Below are 21,654 nucleotides of genomic sequence, written 5' to 3' on the forward strand. Positions count from 1 at the left end.
TTCTGACTGTTTGCAGTATTTTCTCCTTGCTATGTGAGCTCTGGATTTTGGCTGTACTATTTCTGGGAATTTTCCTTTAGGGACTTCTTTTGGGAGGTGATCAGTGGATTCTTTCAATTTCTATTTTGCCATCTGGTACTAAGATATCAACAGTTTTCCTTGATAATCTCTTAAAATATGTGTTTCAATCACAGCTTTCAGATGGTCAAACAATTTTTTAATACTTAATTTTTATTTTTTTCTCAATAACTTAAAATTTTTTTAATTAACTTTTTTTTTTTAATTTTGAGCTCCACATTTTCTCCACTCCCTCCCCTCCCAACTCCTGTAATCTTTCTCTGATCAGACTGCCAATCCCCATCTATGGGCTAAGAGATTCCCCAACTGCTACTCTGCTATAAACACCTCCAAAGCTCATAGCTAGTGGTGTTGTCATATGCACTCTAGGCCAGCCCTGATCCCAATGTCAGAGACCTCTCTCTGTCTCCTTTTATGTTGTCTTGGGCAGGAAATATGTCCTCCACATTTTGTTGGTTGTGTTGCTCCAGAATTTGATTTAATTTGCTATTTTAAAGTTGTTTGGAGAGAAATATTGTAGAGGGTCTGCTGCCTCTAATCTACCATCTTCTGCAGACTCTCTCTCTAGAGCTTAAACAAGCCAAATTTCCTGAGTTCTTTCAGCACTTGAGATGCCCTCAGCTCAGATCCCACACTCTTAACTAAGTGGAGCAAGTTTCCATCATAACTACTAGTTATTAAGTCAGTCAATATCCATTTATTAAGGACCTACTATATTCTAGGCACTGTGCTAAACTAAGAAAGGTACCAATTGCTGACCAAATATCACTCATGGGCAAATAAGCCCAAGAACCCAGGAATAATAAGTGTCCCCAACCACCAGCTCTTCTTCCAATCTAACTCCTAAAGCTATTATCAAAGGGAACAGCCACTATGGAAAAGGAGTTAGAGCTAGCCATTCCCGCTACCACCAAAGGAGCAAGCAAACCAGCCTAACTGAATCAACCTGACACTCTTAAGTAGGGAAAGGAGGGTCAAACCACTGCCCACTACCACAGCTTAACCCCAGCTTCCCCCCAGATCTGTACTTCAGAGCCCCACAAATTACCAGAGCCCTGTCCCAAATCACTGGCCCTGCTTTCAGTATGACCCCCACAGTTATCATACAGGGGAACAACCCTTAAGGAAATGAGAGCTGCCAACAGCCTCTACAGCGACTACAGTCCCTGGCACTCAATAGCAACAGCACTAAAAAGAACTTGCAAAGAAAGCCATCTTTGGCCCTATGAAACATTGATGTCAACCCCCTGCCATTACACCCTGAGGATCACTGAGGCCTTTCCAAAAAATCTGCCGCAGAAATGTCCTCTCAGATCCCCATTAGACTGTGAAGCTTCCCAAGAGCAAGGGATGGGATATCTTGCTTTTCTATTTGTATCCCCAGTGTTCTGCCCATAATAGGGACTTAATAAATGCTTCCTTCCTTCACTTTTTCAAAGAGTTGGGGGGGGGCAGTAAGCAGTCACAAGTTCTTCCCACTGAAAGCTCTCCCTCTTTCCTTCAGTGCCCAGCTTCTTCAGAAATCTTGTGGTGCCCTGACTTCTTCCTCTTGAGCACCTCAAGCACAAATCATAGCCTGTCTTCTACTGTTAATGACGACAGCAGCAGGTCACTTTTAGATCATGCTTTCCATACATCATCTCCCTCGATTTTCACAACCACCCAGTAAGCCAAACTTACCCAGCCTCAAACTTCCTACTCTTCAAAATAGAGATACCTAGTAATCTATCCCACAATGATACTAGCAGAAATATGACTGATTTACAAAATGCTTTCAGACCTCAGTTCTTTTCAATACTTAATGATAATTATTAAGTGATGATAGAAGTAGCATTTATCACAATATTTAGTGTTTGGGCTTCCTGCTGGACCAAATTGCTAAATCCTGCTGCTTTCTATTTTGTTGAATGCAGGGCTTCCCCACAAGTGACAATCATATTTAAGCTCAATCTACCCAAATGCAAGTTCAGAACAAAACCAGAGGAAGCAGAAACCTTGTCATGTAAAGTACCTTGCAAACGTACTGATATTCAATAAAAAAGAGCAGAGAGTGATATTTTAAATTTAACTAGGAAAATTTTAACCCAAAAATACACTGACTTCCTTGACTAGCCTGAACTTGGGGAGGGGAAGAAAAGGAGAGGAAAGGTGAACAGATTTGATATCTTGAAATAATTTTTTAAACAAAGTTAGAAAGTCAGGCAAAAGTTATATAAAAGTGTTAAAGTGTCAGTTATGACACAAGTTATTTGGGAACTGATCTAAAAAAATCTTCAATCAGATCCCTATGACTATACAGGGAGTGAACCAAAAATGAAAAAGAAGCTACAATGACCTCAGCAGTAATCTAAAAAGTAGGAATTTCTTAAATTTCTGGAGAGGTTAACTTTCAAATAGTGCACCAGGGAGGAATTAACCAACTTACAAGATCTGCAAAATGTTCCATTCTAAAGAAGTCAGAGACAAGGAAATGAGCACCTACATCAATACCAAAAGTCAGTACCTACAATTAACTAGAATCAAAGAACCCTTCATATCTCTCTGCCTAGTTCCCTGCGCAAACAGGCCAATATTTGATGTGGCTGGACTACAAACTCAAGATTTCCCATTTTCTTCACCATAAAACACAAGAGTTGAAGTTTCAGATTTAATCAAGTTCACAATTTTTGCATCTGTAGATACAGTGGGCCTGGAGCATCTCCCTCCTAAATACACAAACTCCCTTCAGTCCTCTAAGATGGCAGGGTAAAAACCCAACACTCACGTCCACCAATGAGGACTGTCCTCCCACCTCTGTGCCTCTGCACTGGTTGTCCCCCATTCCCCAAGTGTTCTCCCTTCTCACTCCAACTCTTACCCAGCTTTCCTAGATTCCTTCAGGCTCAGGGCAAGGCCTACCCTCAGTGGGAGGTCTTTCTTGGTCTCCTCAGCTGCCAATGGTTTCTCAACTGAGATTATTTCCCTTTTACACTATATAATTTAGATATGCATACATAATCATGTTGTCTCTCCATTAGAATGTGAGATCCTCTACAGCAGAAACTGTCTTTTACCTTTCTTTGAACCCTAGAACAAAGCATGGTACCTGATACACAGTAAACAATTAATGCCTGCTGAATGACCAGCTGAAGACACATTTAGCCATTCCAGGCTAAAGGGCTGGCCTGAAAAAAGCACAGAACTAGAAAACCTCAAGTACCTCTGGAGGGCAACAAAAGTAGGAATGTGGGAAAAGGCTAAAATGTAAATTGGAAGACAAGAGCAGAAGATCTCACATGGTATGATGCAAAATGGAGGGTCAAAGATGGGAACTGGGAAAACTTCTTTTCTAAATATGTCTCAGACACAGACTGGATGTGCCCTACCCTGCAAATCATTTCATATAGACCCTGTCTATATGAATATAATGTGACCTGGCCTCTCAGGGCTTCTATGAGGCTCAGGTGAGTCAATGTATATAAAGCACTTTGCCAACCATAAAGCTATATGCATTAAATATAATGAGTTAGTACTATAAGAATCCTATAAGTGGTCAAATACAAGTTCCCTAAAGGCAAGAATTATCTTTATGTTTTCAGCACTTAGAATGTGGTAGGTGTTAACATTTGCTGAATTATTTAACTACAAATTTAATTCAATATTAACTATTTAAAGTAAATGAATCTTTTTGAAAACCAAATAATCCTCCCTTAATTTGCCAATTTTGCAAACTCCATTTTCTCTTAATCAAAGTTTGATAAAAGCAAGGCACATTTGTTTTCGGATGACCATAGGTTTTAGGACTGAAAGGGAGTTTAGAAATAATCTATTACAAACCCTTCTTCTTACAGATGAGGAAATTGAGGCCCAGAGAAAGAAGGCAACTTGATAGAAAGGGTATGAGAGACTAAGGAATTTAGTTATGGTTAAAACCCAAAGAAGACTGAAATGGCATAATTAATTGCTAAATGCAATACAAAAATTAAACAGTTCTTAAAACTCAATGTGAACACACTATTTGATGCTTGCTCATGCCTGATTGCTGATAAAACTAAAAAACGGGGGCAAGCTGGGTATCTCAGCTGGAATTGAGAGCCAGGCCTAGAGACAGATGTCCTAGGTTCAAATCTGGCCTCAGACACTTCCTAGTTGTGTGACCCCAGACAAGTCACTTAATCCCCAGAAGAGCCCTGACAGCTCTCCTGTCTTGGAACCAATCTACAATATTGATTCTAAGATAGAAGGTAAGGGTTTAAAAAAAATAACTAAACTAAAAACTAAAAAAAAATAAAAAATATGGTTGGATGAATGGCAAATGCCAGGTCATAATGGTGGTCATCAATTTCATCTTGGCATCTGGCATGTTTGCTACTATCTTACCAAACCCACAGAAATTTTTGAAGAATTCCTACCCATCTAAATGTTCAAACAATCATTTGAAGACAAACCCATAGCCTAAGCTATGTTGTGGAGCCACAAGAAACCCCAGCTTCCCAAGTGCTCTTGCCCTTCTTCAGAGTGGTCACTACACTTGGCTTGTGCTCTGTGTACACAGTGTCTGATCACTAGACACTCCTTAAGAGTAAGGAGATCGTTTCCTTCATTTTCCTGGTATCCCAATAATCTATAGTTCAATCAACAAGAAAGTATTAAGTATCTTCAATATGCTCAAAAGAGTGCTAAGCCCGGGTTAAAAAGAAATGCAAACAAGACAGTCCCTACCCTTAAGGAGCTTACATTCTAATGGGGGAAGACACAAAAAGAGGGGCTATGAGTGCTAGACAGGAGGTATCTAGGAAGTGCTGGTGGAAGCACCCCCTTTACCCCCAGCAGACTAAGATAAAGACCCAAATAAGCCAACAGGGGCAGAGTCCCATTCATGGCTCAAGTCAAGACAATAAGCATTTATTAATCACCACATATGTTCCCCAACATAGGGCAAAGAAAGGCAAAAGCAGTCTGTGCCCTCAAGGACCTTCCACTCTAATGGGGGACAAGCAAAAAACTAAATACACATGTACACAAAAAGGAGAGCAGATCAAGCCTTTTACTAGAGATAATGCAACACAGAAACAGACAATACAGACAATACAGTAAAATACAAAATAGGGAGGTAGGCTCCAGCAGTTTGAGGAGGGAGGGAGAATCAGGAAAGGCTTCTTCAAGAGGGACTTTGCTTTAGTCACACTTTGAGAAGTGAAGAATACAATGAAGCAGAGGTGGGAAAGAAATGTATTGCAGGGACCTTTACAACTGAACTGCTATTGAAACTCCCTGTCTGTGTAGTGTTCCCCTTTGGAAAGGGAGCTCCTTAAAAACAAGGTCAGTCTCTTCTCTTCTATTTGTGTCCCCCAACACAACATTCTCAATCTCATTCAGGTATGGGCAAAGATGTGGAGATGAAAGATGGAGTGCCTTATAGAAGAAAATAACAAAAAGGCAGTCTAACTGGACAGCGGGTGCAGAAAGAGGGGTAATGGAGGAGGCTGGAAAGAGAGTTACAAGTCAAGCTAGGAAGGATTTCAAAAGCCAAAAAGAGGAAGTAAATGAGGAGTCAAAGACAATGACGGCATCAGGAAACATGAAGAATGGAAGAATAGGGAGTACTCTGGACAGACACACATAATTCTGGTAGAGGTATGTTTGAAAGAAAGAGTAATAAATTGTTCTAGGCATGTTAACTTTGAGTTACCAAATGGCATCTAGAATGAAATTATCAACAGACAGCTGGTGACACAGGATTGGTGTCCAGGGGAAAAGAGTCACATAGTATTGAGGATTAGACTCCCAGAAGTTGATGAGGTCACCCTCATCATCAGAAGGCTGGAATGAAGGGGACATGTGAGAGGCTTGAAGAAGAGAAAGTCTAGGGGTGGAGAGATAAGGAATCAGTTAAGGAGGAATAAATACATTTAATTGTTTGGCAGCAGTGAAGGCCCCAGGTTTAGGTTAGATAACAAAAATTTTAATATATTCCAGCTCCATTCAACAGCAAATGAGTAGGAAGTGAGAATGGTGGGAAGAATCTAAAGTTGGGATATGAATAACAATAAGAATGAAAGTGAGTAAGGGATTAGAACAATAGCTAGAGTTAAACATAGGGAAGGGAAGAAAGGAAATTCAGATCAGTAGTGAAATACAGAGAAAGTACTAATGGCTAGAGAAGCAGGCCATGGGATGGTTACTGGTTGTTAACAATCACTGGTGATTTATACTTCAGTCAAAAGATTGGAGGTGCTGTATAAGAGAAGGTCTGGTTTAAGAGGAGTGAGATATAGAGAGAGATGGATAAGAAATTATGGTCAGCCGAAAAATATGAGATTTGTTGTTGTTGTTGTTTAATTAAGAAATGAGAACATCTGTGACTAATGATGAGCTCTAGAATGTGGCCATACCAGTGTAACTGAGGTGGGGTGAAGGTCATGAAATTTGAGAAGATGGAGGAACAGGAAAATAAAATTGGGAAAAGATCAACATAAATTCTGAATTTTCCTTAAACAAGTACAAAAAGATAGGAACAAGGTGCACCTAATACTTGTAAAGATTAAAATTTAGGGGAGACTGAGGCAAGATAGAAATGAGTTTCTCTCTGCAAGGAGTATTATTTTTATGAGGTTTATTAAAGCTCAAGGGTTAAAGAAAATACAAGCAAGAGAAGCACATGCTAGGTGGGCCATGAGGCCCACCCAAATTTCACTCACATCATGAGATGCATCTTGCCTCAGTCTCCCCTAAATTTTAATCTTTACATACTGAACCCCTAGATAAAAGAGGAAGAATGAACTTGGGGGCTGTAGACAATAGCCACTAGGACTTACATAAGAGTAAACTTCAACAAAGGAGAAGATGCTGAGAGATAGTGGCAAAGAGATAGAGTAACACTGCAGGCTATGCTCATACCCACTGCTCTCCTCACTGGGAGAAGCCACCAAGACCCAGGGCAGAAATCCAGAGTAATCGAATTCTAATTTATCTGCCATCTTTCTTTCTAGCCCACTGAGGGCTAGAAAACTAGACTTCCACCTCTAAATTGCCCTCCTATCCCTAGATTACTTATCCACTACCTAGGAATAAAGGCCACTCCTCCCAACTCCTATTCTCATCCCAAAACTTCTCAATCCTTTCCTCCTAAAACCCACTCCAATTCAGTGCACTCTTTCCACAGTGCTCTTTGGAATTCTCATTCCATAATGAATAAACTTCCCCTCTCACATTCATTCTACAGACTAACACACCCAGGTAGCTGATTTCCCCTAACTTATATTGGATCTTTGGTCATCCTCTCCAGCTTTGCCTATACTTTCTCTAATCATTCCCCAATCTAGCCTAACCTTGGTCACGCTGATTCTAGAAGGAAAGGCAAAATAATCTTTATTTCCAATTGCTACTTCCAGTTTCTAAACTTTTGCCACTAACATTCAATGATCTTTCCTCTTAAGGGACAAATGTTTGTGAGCAAGCTACAGCATATAAACAATAAGAAAGTCCAAAGGATAAGAGGAGCAAAAGATCTTCAAATTATTATATGCCAGGAAAAAGATGGGCTGGTCACATGACAAGGGATTCAAGGCAGAAAGACAGCCAGTCCTCTACTGGGACCCTAAAACTGAAAGAAGTTGGAGAAGTCATCTAGGCCAATACTCTTGCTTTACAGGAGACAAGTCTCCAAGGTCCCCAGATATGTGGGCCTTGCTATGATTTTCACTGTAAAATGTGGATACTCTATTAGAGTGGATTGATCATCATTTATTAAGCACCTATTATGTGCCAGGCACTGTACTAAGCACTGAGGTTACAAAGAAATGCCCCCAAATAGTATCTGTTTTCAAGAAGCTCCCAGGGATCTTGATCCAGGGATCTCCAACGAGATTTTGGCCATTCTGTCTAGCTCTAAAGGCTATACGTTTGGGGGTGGAGTTGAGCTCTTTTCCACAAACAATTTTAGAAAATGCATCAAACCCAATCCCAATGAAAAACATCAGAAAAAGTTATGTCATTTGTCTATCCCAGCATAGTATAGAAAGACATCCAGGAAGGCCTTCAGATAGTCTATCTTCAATGCTTAGCATGGCCTAGTCCAGTGATGGCAAACCTTTTAGAGACAGAGTGCCCAAACTGCAACATTCACACTGCATGTGAGCCCCCTGCCTTACCCCAGACAGGGGAGGGAGGAAGTGCTCCCAATGGTTGCTGGGAAGAGAGGAGGGTCATGGGAGAAATGTCCTCAGGCACACAAGGAGAGGGGGAAGGAAAGCGGCTCCCTCTAGCATGAGTGCCACCATTTTGCCAACATGGGTCTAGTCTATAGTCAGCAATTAATGATTGCTGACTTCACAGATAAGTAAAGGGGGCAGGGAGTTGGATTCAAAGAAGTCACCTACCATGGGATAACCCTCAGCAAATCATTTGACCCTTCAGGGCTTCAATTTCCTCATATGTAAAAATGCCAGAGATAAATGACCTCTTAGGATGCTTCCAGCACTAAGTATATGATTCTATGACCTATACAATGAGGAATGAGCACTAGACAGCATCAAAAGAGCTGAGATATCTCACTCACTAGCTGTGATCCTGGGGAAAGTCACAATTTCTCTGAGCCTCAATTTCTTCATCTGTAAAATGGGGATAATAATAGTACTTACCTCATGAAGATGTTTTGGGGATGAAATTAAATAATTCAGGCCAAACAACCTGAAAGCATTGAATGTTAGTTATTGCTAATCATCTATGAGTCATATTTTTTTAATTCAATTTTATTTTCAGTTCCAAATTCTCTCCCTTCTCCCTTCCTCTCCCCTGTAAACTAAGGATAACACCTGCACTCCCTGACCTAGTAAGGAACAAATGAGAAAACATATAAAGTGCTTCTAAACCATTAAGAGCTATTATAAAAACCAAAGCAACACTACACAAGAAGATAAACATTTATTGAACTATTATAAACAATCTGGATACTATAACATAAACAACACAGAATTCAGAAAACTCCAAGACAAACCCAAGTAAAATAATTCCTCTTTTGGCCAGCTTTAGGAGTTGGTCTTCTCTTCTAGCAGTAGTGTGGGATTTAATCCTAAAATCATTTCTACAGTGTTCTTTTCTATATTCAAGTTGTTTGTGTTTAGAAACATGATATACATTTCCTCATAAATACCATTTTGTTTCAGGAAAGGAATCTCCCTCTTTATATTCTTCCCCAAATTATTACATTCTACTGCAGGAAGGAAAGCCAGGCCAGGCCAGCTGTTGGCAAGAAATCCATTTCAGTTCTGCTCTCCTTATTTTCCCCAGGAACTTAGAATTGGGAGGGCCATCATTTACACCATTTCATTCATTTTATACTTACAGAGTAAATTAGGAAGACTAATTTGCCCAAGGTCATATATCACTAAATGGGTGGAAAGGAAGAGAATCTTGAAGAGAATGTGATAACTGAATCCTAGAATTTATGATTTGGCAAGAAACGAAGTCAGACACAGGCTGCAATTTACTCAGATTGGGCACCCCAGCACTATCCGAAAGGTCTATCCCCTCTAAGGGGTGGGTAGCCACCACAGATAGAGCCTCCATGATGAACTCTGGCCATGTAGCCTGCATTTGTCCCCCTCCCACATCTTGCTCTGAGAGAAGCAATCAAACCCATGACCATTCTGGGAAAGAACTTGCCTGCCAACTGGCCTCTTATTCCACTGTCGTCTCTGTGACTTCCCAGACCCAAATGGCCCTCCTCCCCAATCACTCCTCTGCAATGTTATCCTCACCTCCTAGAATGGAAGCTCCTGGGAGGCTGACCTTTTATACCTGTATGCAAGGTGCCTGGGATCTAGGAAGCATTTAATGCATACTTCTTCACTTATACATGCACACCAGATTTGGGAAGGCAGATTGCAAAAAAAAGGATAGGGAGGATTTCATGGCCTAAAAGTCTACAAGAGAGACAGAAAACTTGCAAGAATAAAATTCTGAAGACAAAGGCAAATAACTCTGTGAAAAGGAAAAGTGGCTATTGTCCAAAGAGACTGATGTCGATACCCAGAGAACTGAGATACCCAGGGAACTGATTGATAAGTTCAGCTCTTAAAGAAGATACGTACAAGAGACAAAGGCAAAATGAAAAGATAAGAGGAATATTATAATGGCATAACTCTGAGTCTGCAGAATGTTGCCAGACCTGTCAGAATCCAGAAGGCACCAAAGCAAGTGAGAGAAGCTAAGGACAACAGAACTGTTTTGGTTTGAGCCCCAATCTTATCTTGCTTCCATTTTCTTGCTGTGGGTAAGAGCAGAATAAAAATGACTAACACTATCTTGATCTCCAGGACAATGAGACAGTAAGAAAGCAGTGAGCTATCTGTCCTTAAGGAATTCCAACCATCTGACCCACGTGAACTGCAGTTCCCCTCCAGAAATAACTGGAGATGTGACTGCTAGGACAAAGTCAGTCCTAACTGAAAGGAGAGACAGACACTAACAATGTGCCAAGTCTGGAAGAAAGCAAAAAGGAAGAGAATGGAATTTATAAACTACAAGCTGGGCTTGCTTTAGATTCCTAGAATAAATTAAGAAATGACTTACTGAAAGGAAAGCAGTTAATACAAAGTGCTGGCTTGACCTCAAAAGGTCACACTAAATGAACTCTCCTTTTTAGGACAATTGAATAGCAGTCCATGGGTAAGCTACAGATTTAGTTTAAATTTTAGACAGGCATTTGACAAAGGGTCCATAGTACTCTTATGAAGATAGAAAGCAAGGGAATAAAAGATGTGCAATTAGATGGATTCCTACCTAACAGCTGAAGGGACTCACATAAAGAGACAACATGATCCAGGGTGTGGAGTGCTGTGGTTGAAGCCTGAGGATGTTGTTTTCAAGACCAGCTCTCCTACTTACTACCCTGGGATCTTGAGCAAGCCATTAAACCTCTTTGGGCCTCAATTTCTTCTACAAGTGAAGGTGTTGGATCAGATGGCTTCAAGGTCCCTCCAGTTCTAAGACTATGATCCCAATGTTTACAAGTCAATGTTACACATTAACTGGCCAACTCGGCCACAGATGCTGACTGCCCCAAGGGTCTGTGGTTGGCATGGGCTGCTTAACCTAACAAGGACTTGGATAAAGGCAGAGATGCCCTGCTCTTCAGATGTGCAAAAGACACCAAACCCCAAGGAATAGCTAGCATACTGAATGACTCTATCAAGACCTCAAAAGATCTGGAGAAGACTAGAGAACTAGATGAATAATGAAATATCCACAAGGATCTATGTAAAAGTTTTACATTCAGGTTACATAAATCAGCTGCTTAAGCACAAGAGGTGAAGCATGGCTGGACATCGGCTCTCCTGAAAAAGATCTGGAGTTTTTAGTTGGACTGCAAGCTCAACAGCAGTCAGCTGTGGACTTCATTAAAAGGGGCAGAGATTCCAGGAATAAACAAGTAGTGGTCATCCTGCTATAGCTGGTCTTCATCAGGCCACAGGCTAGAATACATTTAGGAAGGACACTGATGAGGGCAAGCAGGACAGTGAAGGGCTGCCCTGGGAGGTGGTGGGGTCCCCTTCCCTATACATTTTCAAAGGCCAGAAGACATCTCCCAAGAATTCTGTAGATGAAATTCATATTTGAAGACAGACCCATCTAGATAGCCTCCAAAAATCAGGTTTAACGATTCTCTACCATTTTTAATGGGTGAATGAATGAAGCACAAAGCAAGGTGGCAAGCAGGTGGGATACAAATGGAAAAGTAAGGCAGTAATATAAAAGTAAGTAAATGGGGAGGAGGAAGCTTGGGTCTGAGCCCAGCATGATTGGGTACCAGGGCAGAGTCTGGCTTGGAAGTCATGGAATTTTCATACTGTCTGATAATGGGAATTTTAAAAGATAGGATTGATACAGTTAGGTTGTAGAAGGCCCTAAATGCTGGGTTGGGGAATTTTAACTTTTGTCTTTGGGACGATAAACCAAAACCTTCAGTAAAAAAAAAATGTAGGATGAAAAAACAGTATTTTAGGAAAGTGTATTTGACCTTTGGCAAAGTTACTCCTCCTGTTACCCAACCCCCTCCTCCCCAGAATCTTATTTAACAGTTAACATTTCTATCACATTATATCATATGCCAAGTCCAGTGCTCTGTCCACTTGTGAAGTTTAAAACTACTCCACCCTACTCAGACAGTACTTTAGGGGAAGATAAAGTTGTAATCTCCTAATTGAACAATGAAGGTACTTAGTTCTCACCTTATAGTAAAGCTAGAACTGTTAAGCTAAGTCTATTTTTAGATCTTAATACAAAAAGGTGTTAAGTACCTTAAAGGTTAAATTAATTACAAAAAGGTCAAGTAACTAACAAAAAGTGAACTTAACTTAAGAGAAGTGTGAAGTAGCTCAAAAGATATAATCTAACCAGAGAAGGTGAGAACTAAAGAGTTGACAGTCCTGGAGAAAATCTAACCAACGAAGGTGAGAACTAAAGAATGGACAATCTTGGAGAAAAGCATCTGCTGTGATTGGTAGATGTGAAAATTTAGGGGAGGTGACACGAGAGAAAAAGATCTTTAAAAAGAGAATGTAAAGGCCAGAAGGGGAGATTCCAGTTCAGATGTGGAACTCAGTCTGGAGGAGCTCCCTCAGTCAGCTTCCTTGAGATAGTCTCATGGTGACTTGGGTAAGACTGATTCCTTTTTCCTTGGGCTCAGGGAGGCCACTTTGGCCAAGGCCTTTAACTCCTGCCTGGCTCAGCCTGAGCCAGAGCAGTTTAAATTAACTTTTCCCTCTCTCTCTCTTCTCCTTAATTCCTTCTCTCTATATTAATTAAAATCACCATAATTTTCAGCTGACTTGGGTATTTTATTATTTGGGATTTTCCCTGGTGACCAATTAATTTAGATTTTTAAGTCACAATGCTAAAATTATCCTTACACATTGTACAGGTTAAAGGTCCCAAACTGGGTTTGTATAGCTAATCAAGGTGTATGAGGAAAAAATCTCATGTGCACATGCATAGTAAACTCTATAATGTATTTCCTTTCCATGTGAACAGAAAGTGCAGTGAAGTTTATTGGAAGCCAAGGTGGGAGACCAAAAGAAATCTGGAATTCTGCTACTACATCATTCTGTTTCAATTTTGCTTGTCCGGAGTACCCAGGAATTGGCAGTGTCATTACAGAAAGTGAGCCAGTGGGTTAATAAGCAAAAAGACCTAAGTTCAAGTCCTGCCTCTAAACAGACTTGCTAGATGGCCTGGGCAAGGGTAATAAAATCATGGAGTTGGACTCCTCAAGTCCCTTCTAGCTCTAAATTCTAAAGATTCAAAATTTAGATCTAGGAGTTGTCTGCACAAATCCAACAAACAAAAGCATGACAATGGATTAGATATCACTGAGGGAGAGAAAGAATAAAAAGAAAAGCAAAAGAATAAACTTAAGGCATCTTTACTTAAAAAAAAAAAAAACCCTGACCTCTTGTCTTATTCTAAGACTGAAGATCAGGAAGGGCTAGGGAATTGACATGAAGTGACTTGCCCAGAGTCACACTACTAGGAAAGTGTCTAAGGCTACATTTGTCCTCCCAAGTCCAGGTCTGGTGCTTTATTCACGCTGTGCTACACGTTGACCCTGTATCTTCACTTTTTTAGGAAGAAAGAGGAGGAGGAGGAGGAACCAATACTGAAAAACATGCAGGAAGATTATTTTCAGGTAGAAAAGGGTAGTGCTGTAGAAGACAAAGTCAGTTAATCAATATTTATTCAGTGTCTACTATGTTTCAGTCTTGTGCTTAGGAGACAAAGACAGTCCTGTCTTCCAGGAGCTCACAGTCTAACAGAAGAGACAACCAGTAGACAACTATTTATAAGGAAGCTAAAGACAGGATAAATTGGAGATAATCTTAGAAAGAAGGCACTACTAAGGGGGGAAATAAAAGGCTTCTAGTAAAAGGGATGACTTTAGTTGGGACTTGAAGATAAGGAAGCCAGTAAGCAGAGAGATGGGAAGAGTATTCCAGGCATTGGAGACAGCCAGAGAATAATGGGAGCCAAGAGATGGAATGTTTTATTCATGGAACAACCTGAAGGCCTGCATCACTTGCCCCAAGAGTACAGGGCAGAAATTAAGATCTAAGCCTGGAAAGAGAGGAACAAATTAGGCCATGAAGGATTTTGAATGCCAAAAAAGAGGATTTTGTATTTGATTTGGAGATGTAGAGAATGAGCAAGCATTTATTAAGTTATCTGTGCTAGGTAACAAGGATAAACCCACAAGAAGCTTCCATTCAAATAGGAGAAACACTAAGGCCACACACAGCTTAAATGTAAAGTGAATAAACATGAAGCAACATATGTCCCAAAAGTCTTAGTGCTGTTTTAAGCTTTAATAGCTTAGACTACAAAAAACAGTAGTGAAATACAAGGTGATTTGGAAGGGAGGATACTAGGAACTGGTAGGACCAGGAAAGGTTTCATGTCTTTGTAAACCTCAAAATTTCTTAGACTTATAAATGTTGGAAATTTCACCATTGGGAAATTTCATACTTGAAAAATTTCCTATTGATAGTGGGTCTTGACTATTGGAATGTGAACCCCATTGGCATGGGAGGTTCCTTCTCCTACCTTCTTAAGATTACTTTAGGACAGAAACCTTTTGCTGAACAATGGAAAGGACTTTGACCTATGCTTAAGCATAGAACAGGAATTTCTTTGAGTCATGATTGATTTTAGAATTGATACAATGGAGATACTTGGAATCAATCTCCACCCTATTCAGTCCTAACAGGATTGAGTAAGGGCTACAGCCTAGATCAAAATTTAATTATTTCAATCTCTACCCTACTCAGGTTAACAGGATTTAGAAAGGGCTGTAGCAAAGGATCAAAGATTTAATTATTTGAAAATATGACCTTCAACAGACATGTGCAAAGCCAGAAGACCTCTGGGCGGTCCTGAGTTAAGCTAGAGCCTCCATTGGCACAGGGAAATTGAGGGACAGGTGATTGGTAGATGTGAGGACTGAGGGGAGGGAACTTGGATGGTTTCCTTAAGGATAGGGGGGTCTGAACACTAGAGGTGGTTGAGGAGTTGGTCGGAGTGGTGGCAATGTGCTCTGAGAAGCTTGCTCTGGAGGAAGCTGAAGGTGGGGGCTCTGAGACTTGTTTCTCCATTTTGGTCACGTGAGTAATAGGGACTGATTTTTTTTTCTTTGCCCCAGCTATCTAAGGGCTTGGGCCTTTTGGCCCAGCCTAAACAGAAGGGGTATTTAAGCCCTATTCCCTTCTCTCCCTTTTTCTCTCTCTCTATCTCCAATTCCTTTCTTCCTCCTATTGTAATTAAACTCCATAAAAGATTGACTGCTGACTTGAGTTTTCATTTAGGAATTACTTAGCTGAATTCCTTGGTGACCTTAAATTAATATATATCAGTCTTTTAAAGTGATTTCCTTGTCACATCTTTCAAGATCTTAAGGGGTGGGGGGTTGGGGGGGTTGTCCAGGACAAAAGCCCAGAGATGTGAAATGCAATGTTGTAAGTAATAAAGGCTACTTTGGTTGGATCCCTGAGCTTAATGAGGCTGGATAGATAGGTCGGGAAGGGTGTTTTAAAGGAAAAACCAAGATTATACAGAAGGCCACTGGAATAAGCTAGAGGGGAGTCACATGGCCACAGCTAGACTTAGGGAAAATTATAAATCACACTGGCAGCAGTGTGTAGGATGAACTGGAATGGAGAGAGAGTCAAAACAGGGAGACCCATTAAGAAGCTGCTGCAGGGGGCAGCTGGGTAGTTCAGTGGATTGAGAGCCAGGCAAAGAGATAGGAGGTCCTAGGTTCAAATTTGGCCTCAGACACTTCCCAGCTGTGTGACCCTGAACAAGTCACTTGACCCCCATTGCCTAGCCGTTACCACTTCTGCCTTGAAAACAATACACAATATTGATTCCAAGACAGAAAGTAAGGGTTTTATTAAAAAAATAATCATAATTTTAAAATAAAGAAGAATCCACCCACAAGAAGCTTCCATTTAAATGGGAGAAACAAAGGACACACACAGCTTAAATGTAAAGTGAATAAACTATGAAGAGAGAGAAAGGGTAAAATACAAAAAATGTATCTGAAGGTAAAAATGACAAGTTAGTCATCCAATGAATGGAGAAGTGAGGTGAAGGTGAATAAGGAGTCCAGGATAATACCAAGGTCATGATCCTGAGACATTGGAGAATTGGTGGAGCCTTTAAAGAAAGTATGGAAGAGGTTAAGTATTGGATAGAAAGATAAATTAGTTCCATTTTAGATATGATGACTTTAAGATATCACTAGAAGAGCCATGGCTCAGAGGACAGAGAACCAGACCTTGAGGTGATGGGTTTCTAATCTAGTCTCAGACACTTCCTAGCTATATTACCCTGGGCAAGTCACTTAACCCCAATTTCCTGGCCCTTGCTCTTCTGTCTTAAGGTTGTAACTAAGAGACAGTAAGGGTTTAAAAAAATGTCCCTAGGATAGTTTGAAATGTTCAAAAAGCAACTGGTGATGGGAGATAGAATCTGCAGCTATAGTGCCTGTTCCCAGCATTCCTCTTTCCTCCCTAGTCATTCCCTAGAGTGCAATTCTAGGACTATGGATTTAGGATCACCTTCTATGCCTGTATAAGAGAAACCCAAGTCCTTGGATTTCAATCTTTGCTCTTCTGAAATGCAAAATCATTTGGGTACTTCTGGCAATAAGTTCCTTTTAAGGACAACTCTTTACCAAGGACCTTTCCTTTACAGTTCTGACCTCTGAAAAGCCACAAACACAAAGCAGATCAGGAGACTTTAGCCAACACTGCATCATATTAAGCATCTTTTTTAATACTTGGGAAAATCACATATGGAGAGATAATCAAGGAAAAAGAGACCACCTGGCTGCCTCCATTCAATTCTCATTGCATTCTATTTCCTGTCAGGTTACCTAAGATAACCTGATCACCTAAGATTAGGTAGCCAAATGAATCACACCATTTTGGAGCTAGACAGGTTCTTTGAGAGCATTAGGAGACAACATGGACTACAAAGTCAGTATTCTATGACCTAACACAGCTACTATGAAAAAAAGGATTTTGAAAACCACCCAGAGCTATATATAAATAGTCCAGCCCTCCTTTCTAGGATGCCTTAAAATGTGAGAATGGAGCTCCTAGAGAGGAAGGGACTTCTCTTTATATCCCCTGGGCTTCACAAAGAATAAACTTTTGCTTAATGCGTTTTTCATTCATTCATTCAGTTTACAAATGGGGAAACTGAGACCAAAGATGTTAAATAGCATACTCAAAATTATATAGTTAAAGCCAGGGCTCCAACCCAAGTCTTTAAACTCTGATTACATATTCAGTGTTTTTTTCTTCCATTTCTAGGTAGATCCTCCTCCTTCTAAAGAAATATGTATGATAAAATATATCTATAATTAGTTCAAGATTTATTCTTCCAAAAACCTAAAATTCCTGAGGTGACATTTTTATGTATTTATGTCCTTTTCAATATTGATCAGAAAAGTCTAACACTGTGTTGGCAAACCTATGGAATACCCTAGTGTGCCAGAGGGCGTTGCTCCCTTCCCCCTCACCACATGTGCCTGAGGACATTTCTCACATGGGCCACCCCCTCTGCCCAGCAACCCTATGGGAGTGCTTTCTCCCTCCTCTGTCTGGAATAAGGGGGGGGGGGGCTCACATGCAGCATGAGGGTTGCAATTTGGGCACTTGGTCTCTAAAAGGTTCACCATCACTGGTCTAACACATCCAATGGTTCCCTAAATGAATGAGCACCTTCTCCCTCATGTGCTAGCACTTCTACAACACGGGGGTGAGAGCACATTAGTATAACATACTCACAATCAATCTCTCTGGGCCCCAAATTTTAATGGAGAGGACAAAGAAAAGGAAGAAAAAATTCTCTTAGGCTTAATGAGAACTGTGAGCTTGCCCCTCTTGGCAAGGGTGGCTTTGTAGCTTCTGATCCCAGAAAAAAGGATGAAGCCCAGAGAGACAAGATGTAGTAAGGGTGCCACTATACTGGGCTGCAGTTAGAATCTGCCAACAGGCCAAAGAAACATTTGTCAGAGATCCAAAAGCCTTGGGAGAGCTTCACAAAGAAGAAGGAAAAGGAGGGGTCATAGCTATCTTAAGGTCACTCTTAAGAACTACTTTGGCTCCCTAGCCAAAGCCTGGATAAGTACACACTTGGGTTGAAAAGTATTTCAGAGTTAGACTCCATCCTCTTGACCACTGACTATTTAATGACAATTTCTTTACTCACTAGTTCAGTAAACATGGACTCAGCACACACTCAGGTAACAAAAGGATATGATGATGAAAACTTTACATGGAGTTTAAAGCCTAGAAGTTCAGTCAGATTTCCCAATTATTATCCAAGCTGAGCTTCCTCAGATTCCCTAATAATTCACCTGAGTCACAGGATTTTCTTCTGTCTAAAGCCATCTACCCCAGGACCTTAAGTGACCCTGGCCAGGTTATTAAAGGGGAACTTGGACATGGGCAGATCCTCATACAGTTCCTGAGACAGGATGCCTGCTGTCCAAGAAGCATCCTGGATAAATAAATATAGATAGAAAAGCAGAGCAGAAAGTTACTTACCCACAGGGTAAAAGTTTTTCCAACCACAGCAATCTCAAAAGCCATCTACTAAATTGCAGAGAGCTTGCAATCTGTGTTGGTGGAAGTTACTGGTAAAATTAGATCCCTAAAGGTTTGAATTATAGGATTTCCATATTTTAGACCTAATGTTCACTAGCCTCAGTTGCATGGATACCTGAAGATCACTGTGAACAACACTATGCAAAACTTTTTTTTATAGATATGGGATTTCATTGATGTGGGGAACTCTCAATGCAGAAATCTACTAATGCACTAGAGTATTCAGCAATCTCTGCGTTAAGGGTTACCTGGAATGCTGAAAAGTTAAATGTGTGCCCAGAGTCACATAGTCAGGCTGGTCCGAGGCAGAACTTGAATCCAGGTTTTCCTAACTCTTTTAAAGCCCTCTCTTTTAGACCATTTAATCTCACTTGTAAAGAGATGAAAATCTTCAGCCTGCTATATAGGATTTTGCAAAGCTTAAAATTGAAGTTAGTGAGTATTAATAGGATTTCACTATTACTAATAAAATAATTACCAGCTTGCAATTCTCTCTCTCCTGGTGACCTTAATTTTTCATCATCTATACTACCACTAATTCTTAGCAACCCCCCAGGCTCCCCATTTGCCTTTGAGCACTCTAAAGACAGGCCCTGCAGTGTTTTTCATTTTCCTATCCCCAGGGCCTAGCAGAGAACAAGCAGTCCAAGGTTTGCTGAACTGGATAATCAACTTAATCACACATCCCCACCAGACATTTATAGAGCTCTTTAAAATCTGCCAAGTGCTCAGCCTGCATTATTTCATTTGAGCCAAATAATAACCCTGTGGGGGAAGTGCTATTATTATCCCCATTTTACAGGAAGAAACTGAGGCTCAAGAAGGCAACAAACAGTAAGGTGAATCACCTTCCATTTTCCCCCAAAACGTTCAAGATATGCTAGATCATTAAGCATCCCGGCTCCTCTTATTAGGAACTAATAATTGGAGCAAATTACTGTAAAATGGTACCAATTAGCTTTCCTGGATAATCTCTCCACCCCAGTACAATTCAATTCTAACTGGGAGGGAGGGAATATTAGAAAAGGCAATATCATAAAGGAATTACAGAACTTACTTGCCCACCACTAGAGACCCCTGTCAGAGACAGTAGGGAAAAGTTTATTTATAACTATTGAGTTTCAAAGTCAAAGGGGATCTTAGAGATCAAGTCCAAACTCCTCATTTTATCTAGAAGGGAACTGAATTCTCACAACTACTCAGAATGCCCAGAAGATGTTATCAGTGTTCTGTCTAGAACCCCATCTGTACTCCAAAGGAACACCACTATCTCTTCTCCACCATTTTCCCCTACCAGCATACCTTAATACAGAAGAAATTTTCAAAACTCTCTTGGTGTTCATGAGAAATTCAAGCCTGGCCCTTCCCAGAATGGTTTGAAAGGAAACTACACCAAAACTTCAGTTTTCCTTCATCATTATTATGGGGCACTTTACCACCCCTTTCAGTATTTATGCTTCTTCACAATTTCCCCAAGCAGAGAGCAAGGTCCTAAAGGGCAGGAGTTCTAGTTGTCTCTTCATCCCCACGGTCTACCTAGCAGGGCGACTCATCCAGGAAAGTACTTCAATAAAAGCTAAAGTCCACTACTCCAGTTCCAGGGAAAGAGTCCTCCCGAACATGCCTCGAGGCTTACATCACAGCGGTAAATAAGGATCTCCATTCTCAGAAAGAGGTGGTGACGCTCCTCCTAATTCAAATGTTCTAAATCTTTTGGGAGTTCCTGACACCCCCGGCTGCTGGCCGTGGGGAGAAGCCCTGACATCCTTTCTCCGAATAATGTTTTTAAAGGCAGAAAAGCCGTAGGGAGGCAAGGGAAGCCAATTATGTTAAAATAAAGGGGGCATTCCCCCCCCCCAAGTTCTAGGACCCCAAGTGAAGGACCTGAGCTAGAAGGGCTGTTTTCACAAGTTACGGGGGATGGGGATGTCTGGAGGTCAACGGGTCAACCACTCCAGGGAGAACTTCGGAGAGAGGGAGTCCCCATCGCCTCGGGGCGTCCAAGGTCAAGGGCTCCCTCCACACCCCATCCCCCAAGGAGATTTCAGGAGATGACTTAGGGGCCGGCGCGACCTCCGGCTCATCTAGACTCTGGTGGGGAGGCCTGGGAAGGAGCAACCCTAGAATTGGGGGAGGGGTGCAGATGCTTCGGGCTCCCTCATGACGAACAGCTGGGAAATTAAGGAGCATGGCTGACCCTAGCCCCACACACACAAAGTGGTATCCCATTCCCATCCAAACATTCAGCCCCGCCCGATTCAGTGGCCTCAGGACCCCACCCCACGCCCCGTCCATAAATCTCGAGGTCTTAGCTTCTTCATTGGCCGCGCCCTTACGTAACCGCTTCCCATTGGCCGAAGGCCACCAGGCCCCACCCCCCACCCCGGCTCGCGCCGAGCCCCCAGCATAGCAACCCCAACTCCCCGGCAACACCCCCCCACCCTAGAGCCGGGCCCCACGTCTAGGCCGAGCTCGTGTCGGAGCGGACGGCCTCCTCCTCACCGTATAGTAGGAGAGCAGCCCCGCATTATAGTCCAGCACGAACCAGCGGTACTGCCAGCCCTTCATCACGTTGGTCCATTTACTCAGCGGCCCCTCCATGATGGACGCCATCTTGGGAGCCGCCAATGACAACAAACGGGCTGACGTCACGCGCCTATATAGGCTTGAGGCTGGAGGGGCGGGGACAAGGATGGGCCCGGAGGGGGAAGGGCCAATGGAGCTGGGGCGGGCTCAAACGGCTAGAGGCGGGGCCTAAGGACTCGAAGGGAGTGAGCGGGAAGCAGAAAGAGCTAGGGAAAACTGCGGATCCCTCGGGCTCTTTTAGAGAAAGATCTCCAAGTGGCTTTTCTCACTAGAGCCCCTTGGAGGAGGGAGGGATCAAAATGCCCAACATTATGAACAGCTCTGACCTTGGAGTCAA

The 21,654-nt window shown here is 41.7% G+C and overlaps 1 protein-coding gene across 11 annotated transcripts in view; it reads right to left on the bottom strand.

Moving 5' to 3' along the window:
• The window catches only part of OSBPL9 (oxysterol binding protein like 9), a 148,812-nt gene extending 127,424 nt beyond the window's left edge, over positions 1-21,388 (bottom strand). For 10 of the 11 annotated variants that reach the window (XM_003340073.4, XM_003340074.4, XM_016429774.2 and 7 more), the window contains exon 1: positions 21,234-21,383. In XM_003340073.4, the coding sequence (XP_003340121.1) occupies positions 21,234-21,344 (111 nt within the window). In that variant the 5' untranslated portion in view covers positions 21,345-21,383. Of the gene's footprint in view, positions 1-21,233 lie in introns of all 11 variants that reach the window. The other variant, XM_001362475.4, reaches the window with a different exon arrangement.
• Positions 21,389-21,654: the final 266 nt, after the last annotated feature.

The sequence above is a fragment of the Monodelphis domestica genome, chromosome 2, assembly GCF_027887165.1.
Source record: "Monodelphis domestica isolate mMonDom1 chromosome 2, mMonDom1.pri, whole genome shotgun sequence".
Taxonomy (NCBI): Eukaryota; Metazoa; Chordata; class Mammalia; order Didelphimorphia; family Didelphidae; genus Monodelphis; species Monodelphis domestica.